The 17,715-nt window shown below is 63.7% G+C and overlaps 3 protein-coding genes across 3 annotated transcripts; 1 reads left to right on the top strand and 2 right to left on the bottom strand.

Moving 5' to 3' along the window:
• Positions 1-1,412: 1,412 nt before the first annotated feature.
• Positions 1,413-5,134, bottom strand: REEP4 (receptor accessory protein 4). The gene is made up of 8 exons (XM_069035625.1): positions 4,730-5,134; positions 3,901-3,973; positions 3,346-3,422; positions 3,104-3,224; positions 2,126-2,239; positions 1,887-2,019; positions 1,642-1,796; positions 1,413-1,562 (listed from the first exon to the last, which is right to left on the bottom strand). Exons 1-8 carry the CDS (start codon positions 4,759-4,761, stop codon positions 1,497-1,499), a joined length of 771 nt encoding a protein of 256 aa, XP_068891726.1. The 5' UTR covers positions 4,762-5,134; the 3' UTR covers positions 1,413-1,496.
• Positions 5,135-6,698: 1,564 nt separating this feature from the next.
• On the bottom strand, positions 6,699-10,011 carry LGI3 (leucine rich repeat LGI family member 3). The gene is made up of 8 exons (XM_069035445.1): positions 9,677-10,011; positions 8,861-8,932; positions 8,684-8,755; positions 8,515-8,586; positions 8,354-8,425; positions 7,993-8,162; positions 7,741-7,905; positions 6,699-7,635 (listed from the first exon to the last, which is right to left on the bottom strand). The coding sequence occupies exons 1-8, from the start codon at positions 9,895-9,897 to the stop codon at positions 6,818-6,820; spliced, it is 1,662 nt and encodes a 553-aa protein (XP_068891546.1). The 5' UTR covers positions 9,898-10,011; the 3' UTR covers positions 6,699-6,817.
• A 785-nt stretch (positions 10,012-10,796) lies between these two features.
• SFTPC (surfactant protein C) lies at positions 10,797-15,309 on the top strand. The gene is made up of 11 exons (XM_069035310.1): positions 10,797-10,894; positions 10,995-11,144; positions 11,266-11,406; positions 11,481-11,591; positions 11,736-11,833; positions 13,619-13,709; positions 13,960-14,313; positions 14,411-14,521; positions 14,595-14,705; positions 14,820-14,924; positions 15,027-15,309. The coding sequence occupies exons 1-10, from the start codon at positions 10,850-10,852 to the stop codon at positions 14,913-14,915; spliced, it is 1,308 nt and encodes a 435-aa protein (XP_068891411.1). The 5' UTR covers positions 10,797-10,849; the 3' UTR covers positions 14,916-14,924; positions 15,027-15,309.
• The last annotated feature ends 2,406 nt before the right edge of the window (positions 15,310-17,715 follow it).

The raw sequence follows: 17,715 nt of genomic DNA, 5'->3' as shown, positions 1-17,715 counted from the left end.
CTGTCCCCACCCAGCCTTCCTTCTCCGCTGCTTTAAGTAATCGTCTCCCGGGCAGTTTTACGGGGCTAATCCAGCCACCTCCACCTAATCTGCTCCAACACCCCTGCCTGCCCCGGGACGCCCCGCGGAGCCCGGCCTGGGCAGGAGCCGGGTGCTCTCGCTGCCCTGGGAAGACCCCCGAAAGCGGGCGGCAGCCAAGGGCTAAAAATACAGCTGGCCTCAGGGGCGAGGGCAGGGAGGATTGGGAGCGAGGGGATTGATGCCAGGGAACAGGGGCACCGCGGGGCAGGCGAGGCGACGGAGTCACCTTGTGGCCCCCCGCGCGTGCCCCGTGTCGCCCACCCAGGTGGGGGACGAGCCCCCGCCGGGAAGGAGTGGGGATTCCCGGTGGGATGGGGGAGCGCCGGCAGGGAGAGGGGACGATCCAGGGATGTCCGGCTGCATCCCGGGAGTCCCGGAGGGGCCGTGGCTGCTGCTGCCGCGCCGTGGGGGACGCGGCTACTGCAGGGATTCCCGGTTATCCGAGAAGTCCGGGAATGCCAGCGGCGGGCTCAGGGACATCAGGCGGTTGGCAAAAGACCCTGGGAAATGCCCGTGAGGAGCACGGGGTGGGATTCCCAAGGATGGAGTTCCCTCCAAAAGAGAAAATCATCTCGGGAAGCGTCCCTGGAGGAGTTTGGGGATGGTACTCGGGATTCTGGAACCTGAAATGTGGGGGGAAAAGCCTCTGGGAGATGCCTGGAGGGAGTCTCATGGATGCCTGATGGCACAGCTTCCTCCAGAAGGAAAAAAACTTGGGAAGCTTTCCTGGAGGAGTCTGGGGCTGCTACCTGGGATCCTGGAACGTGGGTGGAAAGCTTCTGGGAAAGGCCCTGGAGGAGTCCCAGATGGATTCCAGAGGATAAGAGCTTCCTCCAAGAGAAAAAAACAATCTCAGGAAGCTTCCTGAGGAAGGGGACAGCACCGGGGACAACTCCTGGTTCCCAAAGTCTGAAACAACGTTTATTTCTCCATGTACAAAACCCTCTTTTTGGGAGAGGGGAATGTTAAAAGCCGTGGGGTGCCCCGTGCTCCGGGTTCAGGTATGGGGGTGTCCCATACTCCCATCCCCCGGGCAGGGACCGTGACTTTGGCTTCAGATGGACAAGGCACATCCACTCCTGGCTCCCAGGGCAACGGGAATGTTTGGAATAAGGCAGCAGGAGAGGGGGGGCAGCGTGTAGTGTTCATGGCATGGGGGAAAAGGGGGGGGCCAGACCCCACACGAGAGGCGCCAGCGCCAAGCTGGGGGGTCTGGAAGTGGGGGGATGAGCTGCTGCCCCTCCATGAGGCACCACAGAGGTCACGGAAGGGATTTACAGTGTGAGGATCCCTGGGAATGCAGGAGCCACCCCCGGGACACAGGAGCCACACCAGGGACACAGGAGCCACCGCTCCCTCCTGACGCCGCAGCAGCGAATTCCTCTCAGCCTCCTGGCAGAGGTTTCCCGGGATTTTTAGCTGTCCTGCTCCGACGGAGCCGCTTTCCTCCTGACCCGGCTGCGCAGGAGCCGGGAAGAGCCCTGGGCAGGGAAAGGGATGGGTCAGGACCCCCTCACCCAGCCCCACACCCCCCCACCGTGTGTCCCCCTCCCCCGGTACCTCCTTTCCCGGGTTCTTCCTCAGGGATCGCAGGCTCTGGCTGCGGGAAAGGGGTTTGGGATCCCGATGAGGGGACGGTGGCGGAGACACCTGCGAGTCCGACCACAGCTCCTCATCCTCCGTCTCGCTCTCGTAGCGGCGGCCGGTGCCGTAGGCTGGGGACAGGGGGACACGCCAGCTCCCAGCACGGCCACCGTGGGCTTTGCTGGAGCCTCCCCCTCATTGTGACCCTCCCAGCTCCTCACCCAGGGGCTGCCGGAGGCTCTCCTGCTCCTCCAGGTACAGCGGGTCCTGGAAGTGCACGGGGGCCTGGTCGGGCAGGGAGCGCAGGTCCTGCATGCTGAAGCTGCGGAGCCGCCCGGCCAGCGCGCCCTGGCTCTGCATTGGGGGACACAGAGCGGACAGGATGATCAGGAAAACTCCAATTTAGGACACACCACCCGCTCCTGCCACCCTGCTGGGGTGGGATTTCCTCTCTGGGTACCTTGGTGGCCGCCTGGACCGCGGCCGTGGCCGCCAGGTTGAGGCCCCTCTTGCCGAAGCGCAGCACGGTCTCGTAGCCACGCTCCTGGGCTCGGATGAGGAAGGCGTCGATGTCCTGTGGGGTGGTATTGGGAGGGCAGGATGGTGGCCTGGGGCATTGTCACCTCCTAGGGCAGTGCCATGTCCCTGGGCACTGTCACCTCTCAGGGCAATGCCATGTCCTGGGGCATTGCCACTTCCCCGGGCTGGGCACTGTCACCTCCCAGGGAATCACCATGTCCCTGAGTATTGCCACCTCCCAGGGCAGTGCCATGTCCCTGGGCATTGCCACCTCCCAGGGAATCACCGTGTCCCTGAGTATTGCCACCTCCCAAGGCATGGCCATGTCCTGGGGCACTGTCACCTCCCAGGGCAATGCCATGTCCTGGGGCATTGCCACTTCCCCGGGCATCGCCATTTCCCTGGGCACTGTCACCTCCTAGGGCATTGTCACCTCCTAGGGCATTGCCACTTCCCTGGGCATCGTCACCTCCCTGGGACATCACCGTGTCCCTGAGTATTGTCACCTACCAGGGCATGGCCATGTCCTGGGGCTTTGCCACTTCCCAGGGCATTGCCGTGTCCCTGAGTATTGCCACCTCCCAGGGCAATGCCATGTCCCTGGGCATTGTCACCTCCCAGGGCACTGTCACCTCCCAGGGCACTGCCACTTCCTGTGGGCATCGTCATTTCCCTGGGCATCATCACCTCCCAGGGAATCACCATGTCCCTGACTATTGTCACCTCCCAGGGCATCACCACTTCCCTGGGCACTGTCACCTCCCAGGGAATCACCGTGTCCCTGGGTATTGTCACCTCCCAGGGCAATGCCATGTCCTGGGGCATTGCCACTTCCCCTGGGCATCACCAACCCAACTCAGGGGGCTGAACCCCCCCCAGGGCGGGCAGGGAGGAGCCCCAAAATCCCGGGAATTTGTACCTTCTCCTTGCGGGTCAGCGTGGGGTGCACGAAGCGGCGGTAGAGCAGGCTGGCCCCCCGCGTGTAGGGGGACAGCAGCCAGATGACAAAGGCCATCTTCACCTCGTAGTAGAAGGGGAACCTGGTGGAGAGGGGCAGGAGATGGGGGGGTGCAAAAACACCTCCTGTTCCCCCCAAACATCAGCTCTGTGGGGCCTCCCTTTCCCCCTCCAGGACATGGGGACCCCCCCAGAGTCCCTCACCAGGAGATGAGGAGGTCGGTGAAGGTCTCTGTGGCCATGAAGAGAGAGAAGACGATCCAGTACATCATCCATCGGACCTGGGGGAGCCATCAGAGGGGGCTGGAGCCTGGGAAAAGGGTGGCTGAAGCCCAGAAAGGGCGACTGGAACCCAGAAAAGAGGGACTGAAGCCCAGGAAAGAAGGAGCTGAACACCAGAAAGGGGGACTGGAACCTCTCGGAGGGTGCTGGAGCCTGGGAAAAGGGTGGCTGAAACCCAGAAAGGGGGACTGGAACCCAGAAAAGAGGGACTGAAGCCCAGGAAAGAAGGAGCTGAACACCAGAAAGGGGGACTGGAACCTCTCGGAGGGGGCTGGAGCCTGGGAAAAGGGTGGCTGAAACCCAGAAAGGGGGACTGGAACCCAGAAAAGAGGGATTGAAGCCCAGGAAAGAAGGAGCTGAACACCAGAAAGGGCGACTGGAACCTCTCAGAGGGGGCTGGAGCCTGGGAAAGGGGTGGCTGAAGCCCAGAAAGAGGGACTGAAGCCCTGGAAAAGGCTCCCCAGGCACTCGACTCACATATTCCCGGATGTTTTTCGTCTTCACAGCCTTGTAGGACGCGTAGGCCGGGTAGAGCATCCCAAAAAGCAGCCTGTAAGGCAGAGGGGGGGTGAGGCAGCGCGGCCACCACGCGTAGAGCAGCAGGAACAGGGACCAGCACAGCTGCCGGCCCCAGCACCGCACCCTGGCCTTGACCCCCTCCAGCACCATCCCGAGCCCGGAGAGGCCGGGAAAAGGGTCCAGGAGGCTCCGGGGAGGCTCAGCCATGAGCGCAGAGTCACTCCCACGCCCACGGCACCGGCCCGACCTGTCGGGGAGGGGCTGGGGGCGGTGGCAGCGCACGGGCTCGGTGCCGGTGCCGAGCTCCAGCCCGAGGCACCGGGTGCGGTGCCACCCCCAAACACCCTCCCCGTGTCCCGGTGAGCCTCTCGGAGCAGGGACCCCCCCCAGAAATGTGGGGAGCCTCAGAGGAGAGACCCCCTCGGATGGTGCAGGGACCCCCACCCGAGCAATACGGGGGACCCCCGCCCATGGGACCCCCACCCATGGGCCGTGCTCACCCTCCGCAGGACGGGCAGGGTGGGCCAGCAGCAGTGCAGGGACCCGTTTTTGGGGGGGTGGCGTGTTTGGGGTGGGGGGTGGGGGGTGCTGGTTATCCCCATACAAGAGATTTGGGGTCGCCCCTCCAAACCCCGCCTGGGGCCTCGCTGAAAGCCCGCTGCGGGCCCAGCAGGGGGACCCCCATTAATGGGATACCCGGAGGGGGGACAGGGGGTCGGGGACCCTTGGTGACCCCCCCGGGGGCACTGCAGCCCCTCCCCCGCTACCCCGGCCGGACCCCACTCACTCAATCACCCGGCTGAGCATCCAGGACACCATGGTGCGGGCGGGGCTGGAAGCCCGGGCAGTTGCCGGGCGGGAGGGTCGGTGTTGTGCCCCCCCTGGAGCCCCAAAATCCCCCCAAAATTCCCCCAAACCCCAGGGGAGCTAATCCAAAAACTTGAAAGTTGCAGCAACGGAGCTGCGCATGCGCGGTCCGGGCCCCACCGGCCGCTCTTAAAAGGGCAACGCCCTTAAAAGGCCAACACGTTCTCTTCAAAGGGCAATGCCCTTAAAAGGGCGACACCGCCTCTTAAAAGGGCAATGACCTTAAAAGGGCAACAGCGCCCCTGGCAAGTGTGGGCCGCACGTGGAGGGGTTTATAAAATAAAATAAAAACATTCTATAAATTCCCTAAGTATGTGAAATATCAGTATAAAATATATTAAAGATGTATAAAAACGGCGTGTTTAAAATTTGCCTAATATATTGGATATTACTATATTAATATACTGTATATTCATACATTATATGTAGTAAATGTTCCTTAATACATACAAATTAATTGCCTAATATATATATGTTTTTTTCTATATATTAAAACATACAATTTCTTAAGCAGTGAGCAGGTAGGGAAGGCAGGGAGAGCCACTTTGACTGATGCTGAAGAATTATTTTTGAGTCCGGAGGGGATGTGATGCTTTTTTGGTGCTCTGACGGACGATGTGGAGCGCCCCACTGTAAGAGTGGAGCCCTGAAGGATGCTCCCGAGAAAATAAAAGCTGCTGGAATCACCTGTCTGGGCCACCTCCCTCCTGGCCCTGCAGCCCAAGGACTGATCCAGGGTTTTCCAAATTCCCCATCCTAATCAAGGCTGCTCTGGAAGTGCCAGAACCCTCCTGCAGCGCTCCCTGGGCTTTAAAATCTGCTTTTACCTGCCAGGGAAACTGAGGCAGGGACACGTTGCAATGCCCTGGGAGCAGCCACCCGGGTGAAATCCTGCTTCCCAAACCCGTCCGTGCCCCCGGGGTGCCTGTTACCAGCGAGAGCATCTTTATTTGTGCTCTTAATTGGTGGTTTTCCACATGCATATTTATACACCTGGGAGACAGGGAAACGCTCCCCTGGGAAACCAGTCGGGCGGGGACTCCCCTCCCTGGGGAAACACCTCCTGCTTCCCACCCGCACCGTGGGCCAAGGTTTCTGCTGGAAAAAAACACCAGGCGAGCCACGTGCGGGGCCTGGAGCGCCCCAAAATGAGGAGTTCTCGCTCCCTGGTGCTGCGGGGTGTCGGATGGAGCCGGCCCCCCGTGGCTGGAAGGACACACGGGCAGGGCTGGGGGTCACAGTGTGTTTATTTGGGGGGTTTCTGGTGGGCACGGACACCCTTCTGGCACGCTGGGTCCTGCCTGGCACCGGGGCCATGGGCACGGGGAGGGGGGGTGCTGCTGGACATGCACAGAGAGGGACAGGAGCTGCTGCCTCGGAGCATCGCGCTGGCCTCAGGGCATCCCATCTGCATCCACCTCGGAGCATCCTGGAGCATCCTGGAGCATCCCAACCTCTTCAGGGCATCCCATCTGCATCCACCTCGGAGCATCCTGGAGCATCCCAACCTCCTCAGGGCATCCCGTTGGCATCTGCCTTGGAGCATCCCGCTGGCCTTGGAGCATCCCACCACCCTCAGCATCCCATCTGCGTCCACCTCGGAGCATCCCACCCTCCTCAGGGCATCCCACCCCATCCACCTCGCTCATCCCATCCACTCTGGAGCATCCCATCAGCCTGGGAGCCCCTCAGCGTCCTGAGAGCCCCCCACCCTTCCTGCCACATCCCAGCCCGCTGATCCCCCCCCTTTCAGACCCCAGCCCATGGCCCAAGCGGACAAAGACCCCCCCACCCTCTCCACCCCCCAGGGGTGCAGCTCTGCAGGGCATGGGCTGTCCCACCCTCCCTCCCTGCATCCCACAGGGTGGAACCGGGAGCACCATGGGGAAACTGAGGCACCGTGGGGCTGGGTGAAGGTGGAGGGCTGGGGCAAGGGGTGCCCGAGGGGGGACAGGGGGTGGTGGGTGCATGCGTGTCCGGTGGTCGTCCGGGGCTCTCCGGGTGCCGGCTACAGGCTGAGGTCCACCACCACGTGCCGGTACACCAGCGTGTTGGCCTTGAAGCTGGGCGCCAGCAGCAGCTGCACGTCGGCCGCCGGCACGGCCCGGAACGCCCGCGGCGCCTGCACCGACAGCTCCTGGAACTTGGCGAACTTCTGCTTCTCCTCTTCCCACAGGTACACGTGGGTGAAGGAGAAGTCGCTGCCCAGCGCCAGGTACTGCCGCTGCCCCACGGCGAAGGGCTGCATCACCATGGAGCCGCGCGACGGCAGCGTCTGCACCTCCACGAAGCGCTGCCCTTCCCACCGCACCACCTTGGAGTCGCCGATGTAGCGGCTCAGGCAGAGGAACTGGTCCCGCTTGGTCTTGAAGTGTTTGACCATCTGAACGTCCAGCATCTCGCCCACCTCGCCCTGCGGCACGAATTGCTTCTGCGCCCGGCTCCACTGGTAGATGACGGGGGCCTGGGAGCTGCTGGAGATGATCAGCCGGGGTTTCCCGTTGTTCTCCACGTATTCCACGTCGGTGTCGCGGTGCCAGGCGTGGAGGGCTTGGTGGGAGTAAAACCCATTCTGGTTCAGGCGGTAGAGGCTGGTGGAGCCCGCCTTGGAGCTGTCGGCGATGACGAAATACCAGTCGCCCTCGATCTGGAAGGCCTCGATGTCGTTGGGCTTGCGGATTTTCTGGCTGTCGATGTCCTGGATCTTGATGAACTTGTCCACGGCCGTGTCCCAGCGGTAGATGTAGGAGCCTCCAAAGAGCTGCGCCACCACCACGTAGAGCTGGTCCTGCGCCACGATGGGCTTGCAGTGCACCGCCGAGTGAGCTGACAACAAAACCACGTCACATCGGGGCTGTGCCCGTCCCAGGTCACTCCCAGCCCAGGAGGGGACCCCCAGCCCAGGAGGGGACCCCCAGCCCGATTCCTCACCGGGGATGCGGTCGAAGTCGCGGAGTTTGCGCTCTACGTAGTCCCACTTAAGGATGGAGCAGCTGCTGGCGCTCGGCTGTGCCAGGGCCACGTACAGATCACTGGCGTAGGTGAAGGGCTCGGCCGACACCGCCTGGAAGGGCAGGACCTGGTGCATCACGAAATCTGGAGCAGGGAGAGGTGGCAATGAGGGTCTGGACACCCAGGAGGGAGGTGACATGTGACGGCTGACAGGTGACGGTGTTCCTCGACCTGTGGTGATGCACTGGAAGTCACTGAGTGCCAGGTCCCGGATCCGCTGTCCCTCGAACTGCCCGGGGCTGCTGCAGAAGACGGCGGGCACCGTGGTGTTGGTGCTCTCCAGCCACTCCACCAGCCACTTGATCTTGCAGTCACAGGCCAGCGTGTTGCCACGCAGATCCCTGCCAGGGATGGCACCGAGTCACCCCCAGCGCCCGCAAGAATGTCACCTTCTCCCCAGCTCGGTGTCCTGGGGGTCCCTGCCAGGGATGGCACCGAGTCACCCCCAGCACACAACGCCCTTCCCAAGCCCCAGTCCCCGGGATGTCACCCTCTCCCCAGCCTGCTGTCCCCGCTGCTGTGGCAGCCTCACAGGTCACTCAGGATATCCAGCGGCTTGAAGAGGTCCCGAGGCAGAGTCTGCAGGTTGTTGTTGGCCAAGGACCTGGGGGACAAGAAGGGCTGTGGAGGTGACACGTCCCTGGCAGCCACGAAGGGACAGGGCCACCCCCGCCGTGTCCCCCCGGTGCTCACAGGTGTGTCAGGGACTTGAGCCCGCGGAAAGTGCCCTTTGAAAGCGCCTGGATGTCGTTGTTCTCAATGAACCTGGAACGGGAGCAGACAGTGACGGGGCCATCCCGAGGATCCCCCCGCGCTCCCTGTGCCCTCCCTGTCCCCGCGTCCCGGTCCCCATGTCACACACAGGTACTGCAGGTGCGAGAGCCCCGCGAAGGCGTTGTCCCCGATCAGCGTGAACTTGTTGGAGTTGAGGAGGCTGCAAAGAAAGACGGTGGGGGGGGGAGGCGTCAGCGCCGGGGTGGGGCAGGGTGGGCACCGAGTGGAGCCCCGGGATGCCCGGCCGGGGGCACGGGAGACCTACAGGAACTGCAGGGAGGGGATGTGGGCGAAAGCCGCCTCCCGGATCTCCGTGAAGGCTGCGTTCACCATCGTCCTGCGGGAGAGACGGAGCTTCAGGAGAGGGGACGGCGGCAGCGCGGCACTGCCACCCCCGTGCCCGCCAGCACCAGCCCTGTGCGTCACCTGCTGCCAACCAGTGCAGCCCCTGAGGGGTCCTGGGAGGTGGCAGAGGGACCCCCGCAGCCACCCTGCCCGGTGGGGCGACACGGAGGTGCATGGGGCTGGCACCCACCCCGCGCTGCCCACGCCCTGCGGCAGCCCCTGGCCCGGGGCCATGTGCACACACGCGTGTGTAAACACACACAAGCGGCTGTGCGAACACACGCACACAGGTGTAAACACACACAGCTGCCACACACCCCCGTGCCAGGCTCCGGGGAACCGCCGTGTCCCCAGGGACCCTCCATCAGGACCCCCCCGCCCCCCCAGCCGTGTCCCCTTGGGGCTACGGTCCCCAAGGTCACAGCCGTGTCCCCTCGGGGTTGTGGCCCCCAAGGTCACGGCGGGGACGGGCTGCAGCCCTGCTCTGTCTGGCACTGATGGATGGCTGCGTGTGCCAGCGCCGCAGGACACAGGGACAGGTCCCGGGCTGTCCCCAGCCTCCTCCCTCCCCCAGAGCCCCCCACACTGCCCGCACCCCGCCCTGCCACGCGTTTGCGCCCCGATGCAGCACACAGGGGCTGTCCCTGCCCCCGCAGCACAGCCCGCAGCCCCTGCCACCCCTGCACTCCTGGGATGTGACGCTGTCCCCATCTCTGTCCCCAGCGCGGCTACTCACAGCGAGATGACCTCGGGGGGCAGGTTTTTGGGCACAGCCTTGGAGTCCACGCAAAAAGCCGTGTCCCGGGTGCAGGAGCAGGTTGGGGGGCAAGGGGGGGGCCGGGGGGGCCGCCGCCCCTCCGCCGGCAGCCAGAGCCAGGCCACGGCGAGCAGGAGGAGGAGGAGGAGGCGAGCGGGGAGCTGGTCCCTCAGCATCCTCCTCCCGCGCCGCAGCTCCATCACTCCCTGGCCTTATCCCTGCTCGGTCCCAGGAGCTGCTCCCAACGCTGCTGTGCCCGGGAGCTGTGAAAAAGCCTTTTTTCCTCTCTTTTTTCTTTTTTTTTCCCCCCCGGAGATCTCAGTGTGGAGGAGAAGCGGCGGAGGCTGCCTGACCCGCGGCTCTGCAGCACACCATGCCCGGCGCTGCGGGAGGGAGGGAGGGAGGGAGGGAGGGAGGGAAGGAAGGAGGAAGGGAAGGAGGGAGGGATGCGGCTGAGTGACAGCGCCAGCATCCCCGGGCACGCGTGTCCGTGCGCGCGTGTCCTCGGCGGCGACCAAACGCGGGGTCCCACGCCGGGGTGGGGGTCACCGGGCGCTCTCGGGGTGCACAGGGCTGGGGGACAGCACAGGGGTGATGCCCCCGCAGTGGCTCCCCCAGCTCGGCGCTGCGGCGCTGCAGCGCTGCCCGCGCCAGCTCCCTGCCCGCTGTGGCCGCGGTCGCCACAGCACACTGGGCACCCATCCATGCCACCCCGGGCACCCGTCCGTCCCAGGCACCCATCTCTCCCATGCCAGGCGTCCATCTGCGCCGTCCCTGGCACGGCGCCCGAGGGAACAATGAGTCCAGCCAGCTCCTTCCCCGCCCCGGGGGGGGCACACGCAGCTGCCCGTGCAGAACCAGGGGTGCAGCCCCCCCTGGGTACGTGCTGGGGCCCCTCCTGCCACAGCCCGGGGCTGGGTGCGGAGGGCAGGCACTGCCCACTGTTTGCTTTGGCACCCCCGGCGCTGCCGGACAAATGCCAGGGAAGGGCCCTTGGAGGTTTCGTGTCCCCTCCCTGGCTCTTCTCCGGGCTCAGCAAACAGCACGAGTGGCACCTCGGCAGCTGGAGTGGCCCCGGCCATGCCCAGTCACCCGGGATCCTATAAATCCCCCGGGCTCGGGCTGGTAGAAGGGACAGGAGCACACAGCGAGATGGACGACAGCTCCAAAGAGGCGCTGATGGAGGAGGCACCTCCGGTAAGGAGCACCCACCACCCACCCTGCGTGTGGGGCTGAGTCCCCGCTGCCACCCCCGGCCCTGGCAGCTCAGCCGGGTGCTCCCCTGTGTCCCCAACAGAGGTACACGGAGTCGCCGCGCCTGCCCTGCATCCCCCACGAGCTCAAGAGCCTCCTGCTGATGGTGGTGCTGGTGGTGGTGGCCCTCGTGGTGGTCAACGTCACCTTCCTCCTGCTGGGGCTGCACCTCAGCGAGTCACACGCCGAGACGGTGAGGGCCGGCAGGGACAGCGGGGCCACCGGCTCCGGGAGAGGGTTTGGGACGGCACCGGAGCTTTGTAGGGACGGGGTTCAGGCCCCGCAGAGCTCCCTGACCCCTCTCCCCCTGGCAGGTGTTGCGGATGACCATCCACGGGCTGGATGGCGAGGGGACCCCCCAGCAGCTCGCCATGAGCAAGAAGGAAAGGACCGGGACGTTCGCGGTGCGGGACGGGCTCAACGCCTCGGCCACGGTGGTGTACGACTACAGCAAGGTGTGCGGGGAGCCGGGGACGGGCGCGGCGGGGACAGGGCTGTGCTGAGCTCACCCGGCTCTGTCCGCAAACAGCTGCTGGTCGGCTACAGGTCCTGGCGTCACCGCGCCTGCTACATCACCCGCGTGGACAAGGACAACTTCCCGGGGCTGGACGCTGCCACCGAGACCTTCCAGCGCCGGCAGGTGAGTGGTGCCCACCCCGCTGGGATGGGGGTGGAGCCCAGCCCCGGCACCCTGGGAAATGTGGGGCTGGGGGGGTTGTCCCCTCTGGAGAGGACACTGTGGCTGCTGAGGGTGGCAGTCATCGTTCCATTCTCTGTCCTGCAGGATGAGGACACTGGGGACAAGGCCGTGCCCCTGGCTGACCGCTCCATCCTGGGCACCACCATCAACATCCTCTGCAGCAGCGTCCCCGTGTTCTGGGTGTAGCAGCAGTTCCCAGTGGGGAGGGACAGCGAGATGGCGATGGCACTGTCCCCCACGTCGCCTTCCAGGCGGGATACCCGGGAATGTCTCCTCCTCCCCGTCCCCATCCCGGGGGCAGCCACCCCGCCACGGGGGTGCTCCATCCGCTGTCGCTTGGCACCGCGGCTTTCCCACTGCTCTCGCCGTAAAAAAAGTGGGATTTGCTTTGGGATTTGCTTCTGTCTTCAAAGTAAAGCCTGTGACCCCACCTCCAAGTGGTGCTCTTGTCCTTCCTGGGGTGCTGGGGACAGGGACACGGTGTCCCAGGGTGTCTCTTTGTGGGGTGCAGGGTGGGGAGGAGAATCCCTAACGTTGGGGTGAGAGGAGCTCAGGAGGGATCAAACACAGGGGGCCGCAGAGCAATTGCACACGATGCTCCCAGTGTCCCCATCTGTGCCCTCCCAGTTTGGAGGATGGAGGGTGAGGTGGAAGGAGCAACCTCTTGCACTTCCAGACCTTCAGGAAATGCTCCCAACCCCGTCCCCTCCTCGTGCAGGTGGGGACAGAGGGACAGTGCCACATCCCCCGTGATGTCCAAGCCCTGGGTTATCCACAGACACCACGATCCACATGCTCCAGCTCCCTCCCTCTCCTCATTCTCTCCCTTTTCCCATCCATTCCAGCCCCTCCTGCCCCACATAATCTGGGAACAACCTTTGGGGCCACTTTCAAGTGCTGCATTGAAAAACAGGGAAGCAACGGGGCTGGGAGGGGAAAAAGAGACCCCAGGAGGTTGATTTGATGTTTCCAGGGCTGCAGACTCAGTGTTGTCCCCAAACCCCCTGCCACGGGCACAGGAAGGGGGTCACAGCAGGGTGACACTTCTCTGGGACCAGGAGGGACACTGCAAGTTCCCTTGTGCTGACTCCGAGCCAGCAGCTCTGCTTCCCAAAAAGCCCTGCCCGTGATAAGGAGCTGGGTCAAGAGGGTGCCCAGGGCCAGGAAAGGCGATAAGGGCTCCCACGGTGGCTGAGAACAAACAGCCAGGAGCCACTCAAGGGGCTCTCGTGGCCCTTGACACCCTGGGAAAGGAGGCGGCTTTCACCCCTCAACACCTGGCTGCGGGTGCTGGGGGTCTCAGGGGTGGCTGGAGGGGTCCCAGCCTGAGCCCAGCTGCAGCAGGGGCTCGTGGATGGGCAAAACCAAGGCCCAGCAGTGTCCCCCTGCCGCCTGAGCGGGACATGCCACAGTTGCAACCCCCTCACCCCAAAAACCCCCACACTGTGAGTGTCTCTGCCAGCCCCAAGAGCCACCAGCAGTGGTGTCCGAGCACCCTCAGGACCAAAAATGAGGATCAGGGACACTTCCCCACGCCATGGTGACCCCGTTCCCACCCCATCCCTGTGGATTACAGGAAATGTTTGATGTCCTGTTTGTTCCTTGCCACATCAAGCAGCTCCAGGTGCCCAAGCTGGCAAAGGGACGCGAGCCAAGGTCTCGCCTCGGCTGTGGCCACGGCCGGATGCTCCACCCTGGAGGGTTTGCTTTGGCCCTGCCACCTCGCTCCTGGGCGGCAGAGAAGTCCCTGTGCCTGGAAACAAGGGTCCTCGACCCAGTGCCCTCGGAACCTCTTGAGCAGCAGGTTCCCAGGGGGATCCAGCAGGGAGTGGGCGATTGGCAAACACGAGTGGAGTGGGTCACATGCCAGGGCCCCACTGCACCCCGGGGCCCCCAAACCCTTCACAGGGGCCGCTCCAGTCCCCACCCCAGTGCCCCGGTATAAAGTTCCCGGTCTCTGTGGCCAGGCTGGGCTGGGAGCGGGAGGAGGAGGAGGAGGAGGAAGAGGAGGAGGCAGCCATGGAGAGCAGCATGAAGCAGGTGGTGCTTGAAGAGGAGGTGAGTCCCTGCAGGCTGGCAGCCAGCTCGGCACAGGGCTTTGCCCAGTTTATGCCAGCAAGGCACCAGCACCTGGGATGGGGGTTTAGACCGTGGGATGCTGCATTCCCAGTGCCCAGGGGCAACGGGATGCTGGGGGCAGCGGGGTGAGAGCTGCTGCCTGCAGCAATCCCACCCCCAACCTCCTGCATCCCCCTCTCCCATCTCCACCCCCCCGACCCCATCTCCTCCCACTTTCCCGCACCCCCAGGACTCGGGGAATGGCTGCTGCTGCCCAGGCTGCTGCTTGCCCTGCACCATGTGCTGCACCAAATGCTGCGCCAAATGCGCCCGGTGCTGCTGCCTGCCCAAGTGCTGCGGGTGCCCCAAGTGCCCCAAGTGCCTCGGGTGCCCCAAGTGTCCCGGCTGCGGTGGCTGCGGTGGCTGCCTCAAGAAGTCCCTGTGCTTCGTCCCTCGGCTGCTCTGCTACCTGCCCCACAAGCTCCTGAGCTGCGGCCACCTCCGCTGCCTGCTCATCGTGGTGGTCGTGGTGGTCCTGCTGGTGGTCATCATCGCCGGCGCCCTGCTGATGTGGCTGAGCGTTGACCAGCACCACGCCGACACCGTGAGTGGGGACCCCTCGGTGCCATCAGTAAGGACCCCCTGATGCCCATGGGGAGGGGCTGCTGCAGCCTCTGAGATCCCCCCTCTCCCCATTCCAGGTCCTGCGGAGCCACTTGTGGACTGGACCGGCCTGGGAAGAGGACGCGGCCACTTTCTACCTGGACAGCGGGGACGGGAATGCGGCCATGGTCATCTATGACTACAAGAATGTGAGTGGGGAGTCCTGGGGGTCACGGGGAGGGGGGGACGGGATGGAGGCAACCCTGGTGTGGCTTCAAACAGCTGCTGGTGAGCTACAGACCCCGGCTGCACCGCGCCTGCTACGTGACCCGCGTGGACAAGGACAACGTCCCGGGGCTGGACACCGTGGTCGAGACCTTCCAGCGCCGGCAGGTGAGGACCTGGGAGGGGCAGGGTGGGCGTAGGGGGGTCGGTGCCTTGTGCAGCACCCCCGATGAGGAGTGATGAAGATGATGATGAAGAACGTCCCTTGTCCCCCCTGTCCAGGCTGAGGACAGGATCTCCATGCCCCTGGCTGACCGCTCCCTCCTGGGCACCACGGCGAGCATCCTCTGCAGCCTCCTCCCTGTCTACTGGGCTTAGCCTCGCAGGGTGAGTCTGCAGGGTGGCCAGAGGGGGCTTCGGGACCCTCGCGGTGCCGGGGGACCCCCACCCACCCTGCAGCACCCTCACAATGCCAGCTTTGCCTTGCAGCACCCCCGACAGTCACAGCCCCGCTGGGAGCATCGGCGACTCCTCCGCGGCCGGCCCCGCGCCGCCCACCCCGATTTTGGGGTGCGGGGGGTGAGGAGGGGTCAGGGGGTCGGCGCTGGAGGGGCGCGGGGGGGCTGCAGGCGTCGGGCCGGGGGCGGAGGCGGGGCGGGGGTGTCTGCGCTGCGCCGGGGGACAGCTGGTTTGTCACTTAAATCTTCTCAGCTTCGCCAAACCCAAGTGCAAAAATGAGCTTAAAAAAACATGACATTTAAAGAAAACACAATTCCCCGTTCCAGTTCTTCGCTGCCGGCTCCCGCCAGCTCCCTCCTTCCCCTGCCTTTAAAATGCCTTGAGGGGCTCCGAGCTTGAATTTTGGGGGAGTTTCTGTCCCAGCCACAGCCTGGGGGCTCACGGGAGGGCCCCCCTCGAGCGTGGCTGCCTGACCTGAGCTGCCCGGTCCTGCTGCCAGAGCCAGGCTGGCCTGGAAAATGGGTCTGTCCTCTGCCAGGCCGGAATAAAGGAGAAGAGCAGGAATCAGGTCTGGGAGCTATTCCTGGAGCCAGCCTGTGCCGAAAGCGGTCTCGGCCACCAGACGCTGCCCGAGGACAGGGATCATTAGGATTGGGATGGTTTAGGACAGGGATGCTGGCGCTGTTGGGATCAGGAGTTGTAAGGATCAAGCATTATAAGCATTGTGATTGTTGGGATGAGGGTGCTGGTGTTGGGATCAGGCATTATTAAGCTCAGGTGTTATTAGGACTGGAATGCTGGCACTATTAGGATCAGGAATTATTAGGGTCAGGATGGTGTTTTTAGGATCAGGAGTTGCTAGGACTGGGATACTGGTGTCATTGGGATCAGGTGTTACTGGGATCAGGAGTTATCAGGACTGCGATGCTGGTGTTGCTGGGATCAGACATTATTAGGACTGGGATGCTGGTACTATTAGGATCAGGAGTTATTAGGACGAGGATGAAGATTTTATTAGGATCAGGCTTTATTAGGATGGGATTCCGGCATTATTAGGACCAGGAGTTATTGGGACCAGGACATTGGCCTGGGGCTGAGGGGAGGAACAGGGAGCAGCCCATCCAATCTCCCTGGGAGTGGGAGCCCACCAACCCCACAGCTGCCTCATGCCGGCCCCAAAGCGGGGACCAGCAGCCCCCCACTGCGCCCACACCTGGATCCAGCCCCCATTCCCACTCTGCAGCCGGGAAGCTGCTCCTGCAGGGGAAGCGCAGCTGCAGCTGGTTGGGATGTGGGGCGTCCATCCAGGCCCTCCCACGGCTCTGGGGTGTCCACTCCCAAACCCTCCCTGACCCCCAAACCCCCTCAGCCTCCCCCCACAGGCCGGAGCAGCTGAAGGAGGCATCAGAAAGTTGGCAGGACCCCCAGGTCCTTGTGCAATAATTCCGGTATCCCGATTTCCGGAGGTTTGCGTCACAGTGGGGACTTGGGAGGTCCTGGCAAGGGAAATCAGAGTAAAACCCCCCAGCAGGTGCTGGGAATGGGGGATCTCATCCCTGGGAAGAGGAAGTGCCACTCTGGGTTGTGTCACAGAGGACACAGGGGACAATCCAGTGCTGGTCACTCACTGCACAGGGGTCTCCAAGGGGGTCACTGCCCCTGGTTCCATGGGGGAAAAGGTCCTGGGAACAGCCCGGGCTGCTCTTTGCTGTGGAGGTTTTGAGGGTGGAAGCCACGGAGAGCCGAGGGTGGGATCCAGGAATGTTCCTGGCAGCTCCTGGTGTCCCCCACCCTCACGGCTGTGCCAGTGCCAGGCCTTGGCATCGCCCACCTGCCATTCCAGGATGCCAAGGAAGCCCTGCAGGGCAGGCAGGCTGAGGTAGGAGCACTGCAATCCCTGTGCCCGTGCCCGGTGGCATCCACCCGGGGCTCCTGGGATAAGGATATTCCCATCCTGATGCTCTCAAGCCGGGTGAGATGCTCAGCTCCTGTTCCAGGTAGGGCTCCAGGCTGGAATGCTGGTGGCCAGTGACATCCAGGGCCACCAGCACGGCTGCAAGGGAGCTGGGTCCCAGGAGCTGAGGCCGGCGTGGGAAAGCCGGGATTGGAAAAGCCTCCTCGGAGAGCCTCGGCTCCCCGGAGCGCTCCGTGAGAAAGGGGCGATCTCAGGGTGGAAACCAACGGCTGGATCCTGACATCATGGATTTACATCATCCAGGGACTCGGCCCGCAGACATCCTCCCCAGCCTGAGCATAGGAGGAAAACAAAAAGTATTCCAAAGCCAGGCTTGTTTGTTTTCTTGAGAGACCGGCTCGAGGCTGGAGCCAAATCCAGCAGTTGCTCCCCAAATTCCCATCCCTGGGATGCGCTGCGTGACGTGTGGGCCGGGGGCAGAGTGGGGGACACGGAGCCAGCCCGGTTTTCCGGGGTTTATTTATCTGCTTGAGGAGGGAAGTTTTGCTGGATGTGGGTTTTGCAATAAGGGAGAACGAGGAAAACATCCTGGGATGATCCTGATGGGGGAGGAAAAGAACGGCAGAGATAAGGGGTGAAGGAGGCTCTGTCATTCCTGGTGGGAATGAGCCCAGCCCTGGATGCAGAGGGTCCCCAAAAGTGAAGGGAAAGAGGATCTGGGGGCTTGGTGGGCAGGAGGGGGAGAGGAGCCTGGATGCCGGTGTCACCCGGTGTGTCCCTGCGGAGGTCATCAGACACAGGGAA

Source organism: Aphelocoma coerulescens, chromosome 22 (assembly GCF_041296385.1).
Source record: "Aphelocoma coerulescens isolate FSJ_1873_10779 chromosome 22, UR_Acoe_1.0, whole genome shotgun sequence".
NCBI lineage: Eukaryota > Metazoa > Chordata > Aves > Passeriformes > Corvidae > Aphelocoma > Aphelocoma coerulescens.
The sequence above is the reverse complement of the archived record's forward strand: the minus strand, read 5'-3'. Positions and strand labels throughout refer to the sequence as shown.